The sequence below is a fragment of the Thermobia domestica genome, chromosome 2 (genome assembly GCF_964235325.1).
Source record: "Thermobia domestica chromosome 2, izTheDome1.hap1.1, whole genome shotgun sequence".
NCBI lineage: Eukaryota > Metazoa > Arthropoda > Insecta > Zygentoma > Lepismatidae > Thermobia > Thermobia domestica.
The window spans coordinates 288,750,156-288,762,266 of record NC_137455.1 but is presented as its reverse complement, the minus strand read 5'-3'; the positions used below and the strand labels follow the sequence as shown (position 1 = coordinate 288,762,266).

The following is a 12,111-nucleotide window of genomic DNA, read 5'->3' as shown; positions in this document are numbered from 1 at the left end:
TTGTAGTTTGACGTCAAAACAGCTAAGTAGTTTGACGAGCAGCTTTAATTTTTAAACGCTAAAGAAAAAGTGATTGACATATTATTATTATTATTATTACTTCTTTTCAATAAATAGTAAATAAATTGCTTTTCAAACAACATCTTGAGAATATAACTTCCAAAGCGAGAAGGAATCTTGGAATTCTTAAATGGATGTCCAAAAATTTTAGGTCTGTTAAAGCATTCTTTATTATTCCAATGTTAGAAGTCATCTTGAATATTGTTGTATCATATGGAATAGAACTATAGATTATATATCTACTACTTTGGAAACAATTCAAAATCTTTTTCTTGCTTGGTTACGCTGGAAGTTTAAGTGTTATGAAGGTATGTCGTTGGATGAAGTTAGGATATCCTTAGGTATGTTAAGATCGTCCGAAAGAAGGATTATTCTGGATCTTAAAATGCTACATTCAATTCTTCACGGTAATTTGAATCTGTTATCAACAATAACTCTATATACAACCAACTATCATATAAGAAATCACAAAATATTTAAACCCATTCAGTTTCTCAATGATGTTCCTTTGTATAAAATTTTATCAGTAGCCAATGATTTTACCAGTGTTATTGACACTTTTGATCATAATTTTAGCAATATACAAAGACAGTTATATAATCATTTCATTATCAGCTGAGAGTATTATTTTCTTTTATATAACTTCATGTTTGTTTTATTCGTGATTTTTTTCCTTTTGTGTGTATCATTTGTATTTTAATGTATTTGTTGTTATTTGCAATTTTTTGTTATTTGCAGGTTATTTGTATGAGTGGGCAGTTCTGTCCGTAATTTCCAGTATGCAATAAATATTATTATTATTATTATTATTATTATTATTATTATTATTATTATTATTATTATTATTATTATTATTATTATTATTATTATTATTATTATTATTAAATACATCAAAATTAAATTGAGTTCCTACTGTTACTGTATTGATAACATGAGAATTTGTGGTCAAAAGTATTCATTTACTTGGTTCGTACACAATCTTATTTCTGTTTGCTGCGTAAAGAATGTTAAGTACAATCAAAAAAGTTAAAAAAAGCATTTTTATAACACGTAGTAGGAAAGACTTTGATGCAGAGTTTAAAACTTTAGGTGTTCGCTGACTCTGTAAGACGCTTAATAAACCTTAGAAAAGTAATATGTTTTTAATGCCATTTAGCTCAAAAGTACGATTTTGGACTTATTACCTTTCACGCAACAAACACAGATATACGAAAATGAATATGTTTGGTTGTCTTTCATACAAATCCACGCTATTGACTTTGGCATACTTTTAGGTAGCGATTGTGATCTCGAAGACTATTTTAAGGGAGTGTTCAAAAGGGAGAAGGCGTTTAAAATTTATGCTAAAAATAAAGTTATCTCATGTTAGGAAGATAAAACTCTAAACTTCATTTTAAAAGTAAGTGGACACATGTCTCAGAAGTTTTACAAAATTCAGCTTCTAAAGGAAAGGAGGGGAACCATATTTATATTTTTCTCAATATATAAAAATACAGCAACTTTGTCTCATCATCGCGGGAACACTGCTAAACAGTTTGAAACTAATAGACTCAAGTAGGATTTTTATCATGTAACTTACATTAAAATGCCTAAAGAACGGGAGTAGTTCGAAATTTAAGGGAAAAATAAAGTATCTCACGAACACCTGAAGTTAGGCAAATGAAAATCGATATACATTGTATATATTCCTTACTCAAAATAAGTTTACACGTATTCAAGAGTTTTCGAAAATTCCGCTTCTAAAAGGGGGAAGGGGAGGAAGGGTCACTTTCGATATTTTTCTCAACATTCAAATCGACGTTGTTTCTTATGAGGAGAGGGGAACTGCTAAACCGTTTAAATTCAATTCCTGAAAATACTTGCCTTTGGATCTAGTTGAGTTTTTAGCATTTCAGTTTGATCGAAATGCGTATCCTAAGGCGGGTGCAGTAGTTATTCTGCATGTTAAAAATTTTCACGCAGAATAATTACTGCACGCTTGAAATTAATTTTTAAACATAACACTTAAGTCAACTAAAATTTTATCGTTTCATTTCAATTGGAGTTCAAATATACTATTCAAATATTTCAAATAAATGGGTTATTCGGCACTTTCTATATTTATTCTTCTTATTGTTTCCAATTTTAAACCACCTTCTTTCCTTTTGAGAAAATGCCACGACACAATCCGAAATAACAACAGTATACTGAAATTCGAAATAATAACAGTATACTAAAATCGGATCACAAATAAATAAATACAAGCATTTTGTGCTTACTTGTAAAACTCCAACTCAATTGTGGTAATATTGAAATCAGTTCAGTAAGTTAATACTGAAAATATTTCTCCTGAAAATAAAATGTTGAATGTTGACATAGAGTTATATTATTTTGTAAAAATAAATAAATAATAAAAAGAAATCAGAAGAGACAACCAAAGAAGTATTTTGTGCCTGAAAATACAGCAGTGGTACAAATTTCTTTTCCAGATAATAATTACTACATGGATATCATCTCAGTCATTTATATTCTTTATGACTGGCTTCCATTTTTAAACAAGAATAAAGTGAAATGCTTTCTGTATTATATCAAGAAAATATTGTTTAATGTATTTGGTCTAGGAATTAATTCGGTTGGTACGCACACATTGAAGCTGTAGTACAAACACAAAATACATAAATACCTTAAGAAAAATATTGTCCATCGCTAGCCACCACTTTCGCCCATCTGTCAGGCAATGTACGGATTCCGTGGCGAAAGAAGTCCTCATCCTTGGAAGCGATCCAGTCAGAGACCCATGTTTCGATATCTTCTGAAGAAGTAAACCGCTGTCCAATCAAATCGTTGTTCATGCAATCGAACAAGTAGTAGTCCGAAGGAGCAACGTCTGGTGAATACGGCGGGTGGGGTAAAACTTCCCATCCGACATTTTCTAAATAGGTTTTGACCGGTTTTGCGACATGTGGGCGAGCGTTATCATGTTGAACAATAAGTTTATCATGTCTGTTCTCCCATTCTGGTCGTGTTGTGGCCAGAGCTTGCTTCAAACGCATTAATTGTCGCCGATAACGTTCTCCATTCATAGTTTCACCCGGTTGCAGCAGCTCATAGTACACCACACCTTTCATATCCCACCATATGCACAGCATAACCTTTGCACAGTGAATATCTCGTTTTGGTTGTGATGGACCTGGTTCACCTGGTTTCACCCAGGCCTTTTTTCGTTTAGGGTTCTCGTAATGGATCCACTTCTCATCACCCGTAATAATTCGATGCAGAAACCCCTTTCTGCTCTGTCGTTGAAGCAGCAATTCGCAAATGGTTTTTCGTCTTTCAACGTCTCTGTCTTTCAATTCATGTGGAACCCAATGTGACATCTTTTGAATCATTCCCATGGCTTTCAAGCGTTTGGAGACTGTTGTTTGATCAACGCCTAATGCTGCTGCAAGTTGTTCCTGCGTTTGACACGAATCCTGCTCGAGCAATGCTGTCAATTCTTCGTCTTGAAATTTTTTTGGCTGTCCAGCTCGCTCTTGGTCTGCCAAGCCGAAATCACCACTTCTAAACCGTGCAAACCACTTCTGACACGTTCGCTCAGCTAGAGCATGGTCACCATACACTTCCACCAAAAGACGATGACTTTCAGTCGCACTTTTCTGCATGTTAAAGTAATGCAGCAGGACAACCCGCAAAAACACTTTATCAGGCACAAATTGCGCCATGTTCACTTAACTACAAACTGGTGTTGTTGACGCTTTAATCCACTGCCCTATACTACGAACGATACGCGATGACAGGGGTTTGCAACACATGTGTGGATACACGGAACTGTGGGACGCTCCGTTCGTTGCGCCATCTCTTGTCCACCCGCACGAATTAATTCCTAGACCAAATAGATCTTCTCAGACAATATGCTATCACACTCACGAATTTTGACGATCTTTCATTTTCTTGAAATTGAAAATTCCTTGCACTTTTAAGCTTTCGGCTCTTCTCTGCAGCTTTGTTTAACGGAGATTAAAAATAGAAGTAAAATGGTAAAAACACCAAAGAAATATAAAGGAACGCATTCACGGGAGTAGAGCAGTGCAGAAACACCTTGCAAATTGCTGCCTATCACATGTTCCATAGTCGTGCAGCACGTTCAGCTACTGAGATATTTCTTTGATGGGTTTATTACTTACTCCTATTTTTAACCTCCGTGAAAAGGCTGTAGGAAAAAGCCAAAATCTTAGAGGAGCAAGAAATTTTTCAAGAATCAGAATTTCAAGCAAGTGAAATGAGTGCACCGTTTCGTTTAGCAAGAATAAGCTCATGTATTTCTACACTCATTTATCATTACCACAAATGTCTTGCCGTCATGGACACACAACTTACCGCAAATTTAAGGTTCACGAGCAACAGTCCTCCATGAATCACTATTTTGGCGTAAGAATTTTCCTCTACAATTGTATTATTGTATTTCCTTTGTGGTTTACAGGAAAATTTTATTTCTTCTCTAGTTCATCTATTGTATATTCTTCCTCTCTTTTTCCCGCTTTTGTGTGTGTGTGTGTGTGTGTTACGCACATTAAATTTTGTTTTATCTCTCTCCTTAAAGAAAATGCGTGGTTTATAGCGTTTAGGGACGGATAACATAGTGTTTGAAGGGATAGACAATGGCTTCCGTGATTGTGTTTTTGTACTAATATTGATGTAAATTTAGTAGTACTGTTACTTGTGTTTTAAATGTAATAATTTGCTTTTCTGCTCTATTTCTAGTATTCACTCTTTGGATGCCTGGCTGAGTTATCTTCGAACGCGAGAGAGTATCCTTCACAAACACTACCATCCAGATGGCTTCTTATTCCTCGCTAACTCTTCAGCTCGCAGTCTTGTTGATCAGCTGCTCTTAGCCCTTCAACCATTAACCCTCCTTCCCTTCCGACTAGACTTATTATTCGAATACAAATTGATGCACGAAAACCTCCAGCGAATGGACCAGCGTTACATGGAACACTCAGAGCGTGAATCTATAAGGTCTGGTTCTCCCTCACAGCAGCCTTTATCTCCAACAAAGCTCAAACAATGGACAATGAAATTAGTAAAGTCTCTTCACAGCAGTTTCAGTCAATCTTACGAAGAACAAAGACGAGATAAATCATCGCGAGATGACGACAAAGAGGAGCAGCAGAGTCTTCGTAGAGCTTTCTCTGATGAAACTACTCATTACAGTAACTGCATAGACCCAGTGCCATTTATCCTTCCAACTATGGAAGATTTGATGGATGCCAAAGCAGACAGACCGAGGCCGAGGTCTTGCGTGGATGCGAACGCCAGTGGATTCTCACTCACAGATATTGCAAGCACTATGAAAAAAAGATGGAGCGGAATACAGCTAGGATCCAAGTTATTTCAAGCTTTCGATAAGCTGTTAGTTGAAGATATTGCATCAGGGGAGGAAGAGTATACGGACAGTCTAGAGAATCCTAAAATACCCAGCCGAAAGCATGACCGTTGTAGTACCTCATCCAATAATTCTACTAGTGATGATTCAAATGAATTAACGAAGGACGAGCATCCACCACCATCTTCTGAAAAGGCTTGCCGTAGTCCGGAAAAGAAGGAAGAAACAGCAGATAGTGCGGTAACTACTACCTCAGAAGAAACCACTAAACAGGATACATCCAGCATGAAGTCTGTAACAAGTATGGGTTGTTCTGGAGATGAAACTCAAACTGGAGGTGGAAAATTCAAAAGGCTGCAGATGAAGTGGGAGTTGCTAAGTGGGAAAGACAATAGAACAAATAATACCAATAGCAATAATCCACGGTCCAAGATCCCTCGACCTGTGACCTCTCCTGTCCGAGCCTCAGGCATACCTGTCCCTGTCCATACCAACCAAACAAACACCAACAGTAGCACACCAACACCTGCGGGCATTCCCAAGGCCAAAAAACCTTTTGCTTCTAAAAATGACCAATCCTCAGGCATCCCATCTCATAGACAAACTAAATCACGAAGCGGCTCCGCTGGAAGTAGAGACAACAGTAAAGACACGTCGTCTGAAGATGGAGGAAGTCATAGTGTCATAGCGCGACCTCAAATGGCACCAAAATCAGCCATCTATGGAGCAGCAACTGCTGGTAGAAGGCAGACGAGGCTAAGTCGAGTGGACCAAGAGGATTCCATTGACTCCACAGCCAATAGAAGTGTGATGGGCAGATCAAGCAGTTTGGGATATAGGTCACTTCTCTCGCAACAGAATAAAGGAGCTGCCAGATCTGGTTCAGCAAAATCAGAGCGAAGGATTCCTCTTAGCAAACAGAAACATGCTAACCAAGATGATTCTCAATCAAAACAAAGGTAAGGTAAGAAAACTAAAAATAATCCTATGGTGAGAGAACGTTTTGTTTAATAGACGAAGTGGCAAGAAGATTCTCTTTTCAAGGACAGGTGAAAAATATTTTCTTTCGTGTGGATTTTCCATTACCTACACTACTTATTAATTTTATTATTTGTATATTTCTTCACATTTTAAATATTCGTTCTTGCTTAGAATAGATGATTCACCTACACGTGTATTTATAGATATAATAATTTGGTGCATGAATACATACAACAAAAGATTCAAAGAAACTAACCTCACGGGAATTCTATTAGGGAGGTTGATGGATCTGACTGGGCATCAAAAGTTTTGTTCCATTCCTAAACGTATTTATGAGATATAAAGAAACAAGAAAAAAGACTTATTTATTTTGATTGTATAATGCTGCTATGTGGAGGAGGAAAGAACGCTGGCATTCAACAGTAGCAATCATACAATGAAACTTACACCTTACATATATCTTGTCCTAGCTGAAATCTGTGTTAAATTCGTATTACGGCTTTTAACTTTCGTGCATAATTCCATATAATAAATCCTGTAATAAGAGCACCTGCCCAAAATGGAAACTGAAAGCTTCTGAATAAAAATTCTGAATAACGGAAATCTTTGTAAGAGTAATAGTGTTCCGGTTTCTTTTTATAATTTCTTACTATTAGTATAAATTTCCTGTTATAAGGATTAGGTACAGGTTCACAGAGGAAGATAACTATGTTTAAATACTTCATGGAATATAGCGTATGCACTTATTTTCGTTATGTTTTTATAGTGTTAACTGTGATTTTTGACTGAAAAAATTCGAAGATAATGATTCTTTATTATTATTATTATTGTCTTTAAAACCTTGGGAATACTTTGGTAATGATTCAGTCGTGTTCTTTTGTTTTTGTTGAGTTGAGTTGATTTTGAATTTGTCTCTTTTCAGCAGCAAGGCTATATGAGACGTGGACCTACTGATTGACGTGGAATTCGAACCACATGAGCTCCCGCCGGGAATCGAATCCGGACCTCCCACGCCAGAGGCGCGTACGCTAACCGCTTAGATCTTTTCTTTTTGTCTTCAATAATCTGTCTATATAGCAACTACATTCTGTTAGTTCTCTATTAAAGTTACACTTTCCAAACGTCATAGACTTCCATACAAAATACTAGCTAATAAAAAAATGAAATGAAATCTTTGAGTTTTACGTCCCACGGTTATGCCGGTTAGGCTAAAGGAGACAGTGATGATGAGTAATGAATGAAATGGTGGAATGAAGAAAGTGGGAGGAAACGGGAGAACCCCGAGAAAACCCACGCACGCGGCGTTTGTCCACACTAGCTAATAAGCAATTCTATAATAAAATATATGAGTAATATAAATTATGTATAATGTCATTATACTTTCTGTTTAAGTTTTCTGCTCCTTAAATCAATGTAACTTGTACTAAATGAATACCTGTCTCCAACGTCCTTCATAAAGATAAGTTACGTTACCATGAGACTCCGTTAAACACAGATTTCGCTATAAAAAGGATATGAATAAAACTTTTGCTCCCGATTGTACAGTTGGACAAAAAGTGCATACCTTATTTCACCACACCAATATCTATGGGATTTATAAATTAATTTCAGCGCAGTTTTAAAGAAAGTGATTATTGTTTAGCACTAGGGAAACTATTCTGGAAAATTAATTCATTTAGGGGATATTAACAACGAAGGTATGCATTTTTTATTCGGTTTATGGGAACCTTAAAAGAGATATGCACATGATACTAATGGTAGTTTTTAGTTAATAACGAAATTTTCTTATTTACGTATATAACGTCTAATATAGCAACGATGTTATTCTAATGTTCGTCTATGTTACTATGAATTAGTTAAAATAATATCATACAACCTATTCAAAAAATGCAGTTCATTATTCTTAAGAATAAATGGCCCTCAAGACTTTGTTAGATGTGTGTTAAAAAGAAATTACGTCAGGAGCGTACGGCAGTGGCTTAACAGTAGATGCGCCTTTATATTAGGTTTTTTTAGCAAACCGCGAAATAAATTTATATTTGTATTGCAATTTATAAGTTTTGTATCGTATTTTGTCAGAGAAGGAAAACAATATTATTATCTATTAATTTTATTCTTTTACATAAAATGTTAAATTGTTGTTTGTATGAGAAGCAAGTATGGTAATGAAAAGGAAAGTAAAGAAAAAGTAATAGCAATTATATTTTTAAAAAGTTCTAACTTTGACATTCCTCATATCGTTAAAGCTGGTAGCCGTTTTTGAATATGTCCATATGAAGCTTTTTTTTTAAAAAATAAATAAATAAATAAATAAATAAACAAGGTTTGAATCCATAATGACCTTAAGAAACGGAAGTTCGAATTACGCAGTAAGCGAAGTGAAGCTTCATATTTCCGATTTGGCCAAATATAAATAGCAAAACAAATGTGGAAATACGGTAGAGCAGAAATGAGTGCTGCTAACCTCCTACATTTTAGATAGTAATCTTGTTTCGAAAAGCAAGTTCGAGTCTTGGATTTCGAGAGTCTATTGAGCCACTTTCTTTATAGATTGAATAAAGTGTCGAAGAGGATATGATCTCTGTCGTGCATTCTACGGTCAGTTTTCAGTAATTTGGTTTGTAGTCTGTAGTAAATTGTGTTCTTAGGAGCTTGACGGACGCGTAAAGGGAAACGTCAGGTTTCCGAGAGATTAGCCATTGAGTTTTAATTGTAAATTCGAAAGAGAACCTTTCTGTTATAAACGAAAGACAATGATATACTGTTTTCTATGGCAATAAATTATGACCATAGATGGATCGCATTTCTAGATTTTCTGTATCAAACTGCGATATGATACCGCGTTAAAATCTTGAGATATATAAAATATCAGAAAACTGAACACAAAAGGCTTATTTATTCGTTCTTACTGCCGATCGCCTAGTGTATCAAACCTTCAGGAGTATGCAAATCCGAAAAGTCTGACGGATTGTTTGACGCGGCTATAAATTCATTAACAAACTCCTCAATGAAACTTGAAAGCTACACTTGTTACTTGTAGCTTAAAGACTGAATATCTGAAATTTATAGAATGCAAATCAAAACACTGAATGGACTTTATTATTTCAAGTTTTCACGACGAGAGTTCAACATTTCTCTTTATGGTTTTCGCTGATAGGTTGTGTCCGCTAATTCTAAACCGACGATCGTTTCGACGATGGTCTTATTATCAGACTCCTCAAGGTTAGTACGGATGCCTGGATATCATACTGACCCGAGAAGACTGGCAATAAGACCAGCGAAACGATCGTCGGTTTATAATTAAGAATACACGACATATCACCGAAAATCATACAGAGAAATAAATGAACTGATAATGTTTAGCGTTTTGTAAAGAGAGAAACTTCGTAGAAGACAGTGAAAATAAAAATTGTAATTCAATCATTTAATCGCAAGATATTAACAAAGCAATCTACATTTTTTGAGTCGGGTGTATCTAAATAACAAACTTATCTGGTGGGTTTTCTTAACTCTTAAATTCACTTAAAATTTTAATAATTTGCACTGTTTATTTTAGGTTGAATGTGGTTTAAAAGTTCGTTATTTTACTAGTGCATTTCTATTTTAGCAACAAAAATAATTATTTCACTGATTCAGTTTCTTCTTTTCTTAAAAATATTTTCCTTAAACTGATTCAATTCTTAAAATTTATATTCATTTATTTAAAAGGCTTAAAAAGAAATGGTGCATGGGAAACTTCGAGTTTAGTACAGTCCCAGATACACTACAGTCTTCTATGGATTAATTTCTAGTGTATAAAACCATTTTGTCTGTATTTCTGTACTGATTCTTTAAAGAGCTCGACATTCGTATTAGTGAAATTGTGTTAAGAATACCTCTAATCTGCCTAGTATATTTAGGGAGGGGAGGAAGGCGCGCTTATTACTATGCAATATTCAGACAGTACAGTAATATTCAGGACACATGACCGCTCACTTATTTGAGAAGTTATAGTATCACTTCTAGATGGGCTCGTATTAAACGTGTATCCTACAATCGAAACGAAAAAGCGTGATATAATCCTATCAAATTTAGCAACAACAAAATAATAAGAGTAGATGTAAATGTTGATTTCATAAATCTCCGCAACAATAAACGCGTACACATTCAACACCTCTATCAGATGGTGACATAATTAATCCAGTTTTTAGAATACTTCCTCAAATCTTTGGAAGAAATTTCCAAAAAATGAAGTGTATCTTTAGATTAGCACTTTGATTCCTGACCTTACTTAACAGGTTTATTATTATTATTATTTATTACTGAATTTTTATGTATTAACATTCTGGAATAAAACTTCGTTGGTTATTTCTCGTCACCTTACAAACAATATAATAAAGCAGTTAAGGTTGGTGTAAAGGGACAAGCTTTGCCGATAGATGTCCATGTCTCTCTTATGTAGTTTTTACCTTTCACGATTTCTATTACAAGTTTCAGCTTAGAGACTTCAAATTTTTAGAGAAGAAACTTCGTAACCTATTGAAGGCAACAATCCGTGTCAACTTTTATTTTGAATTTTCTTCATTGTTGAAACAGTTATATTGTTAAAGGTTTGAATATCCATTTCAACAATCGAGCCATTTCAACAATGAAGAAAATTCTAAACAAAAAAATCGACACGGGTTATTACCTTTGGTAGGTTAGGAAGTTCCTTCTCTAAAAATTTGAAGTTTCTAAGTTGAAATTTGTAAGTGAAATCGTGAATTTTCGTGAAAGGTAAAAAATACACGAGAGAGATATGAAGACTGTAGTGACATCTATCGGCAAAACTTGTTCCTTTAAGCCAACCTTAAGTACGTACCAAAACAGAAAATTACGAAGTATTTTCCCCATTTCTTACCCTTATATTTTATTACTTATTTTTCAGTCCAGAAATAAAGAATGTAATAGGGTGCTGGAATATGTATTTATACTATTATGAGATGAGTAATATAACAAGTAATCTTATACTTCATTCTTTTAAAAATAATTTATACATTTAGAATTCAACAGATGGGAAGAAAATAAACAATAATAAAACACAAATCTAAGAATAAAGATTTAAAAAAAAAAAAAAACTATGTGAGCTAGTATTTGAAATGTATTTTTATTTAAAAGGCAAAGAACAATTGAAAATAATGGGTAAGTGATAAAACAATGATACTGGGAACATAAAATTTTATTCAGAAATTTAAAACTTAGTAATATAAATACACATCGCTAGCCACTTATGCTTCGTTACGATTGATGAATGCAGTGAAACCTCTTTAATCTGGAGACCGGTAAGCCAGCCTTTTAAAAAAAATAGTTCTGCACATATCTTCGTGTCTGTTAAGAATACTGTACTGTATTTGGCCATTGTTGTTACGAGTATTATTAAAACACTCAACAACAGTATTGTATATTGTCAACAACAGTTAGGCCTATGCCTCTTAAATCTATCATAATAAATGTGTTTTGTTACTATAAACAGTTTTGATGCACTTTCTTTTAGGTGATTTAAAATAATCCAGACTTTCATTAATCTGTCAACTTATCCCCCCAATTATCCACATTAACAAAGTTATACGATATTCACATGGATAGGAGTCAGTAATTGTCAGCATCTGGCAGACATGTTGAATGTGTGCGCCTCTTATTTTGATACATTTTGTAGAAAATATCCTTTATTTTATTGTTCGCAATAA

At 34.5% G+C, this 12,111-nt stretch overlaps 1 protein-coding gene across 7 annotated transcripts in view; it reads left to right on the top strand.

Annotated features, from left to right (window-relative positions):
* Positions 1-12,111, top strand: part of LOC145678561 (uncharacterized) — a 202,569-nt gene that overhangs the window by 187,467 nt on the left and 2,991 nt on the right. For 6 of the 7 annotated variants that reach the window (XM_081748855.1, XM_081748858.1, XM_081748854.1 and 3 more), the window contains one exon: positions 4,801-6,384. In XM_081748855.1, coding sequence (XP_081604981.1) covers positions 4,801-6,384 — 1,584 coding nt within the window. Of the gene's footprint in view, positions 1-4,800; positions 6,390-12,111 lie in introns of all 7 variants that reach the window. The other variant, XM_081748860.1, reaches the window with a different exon arrangement.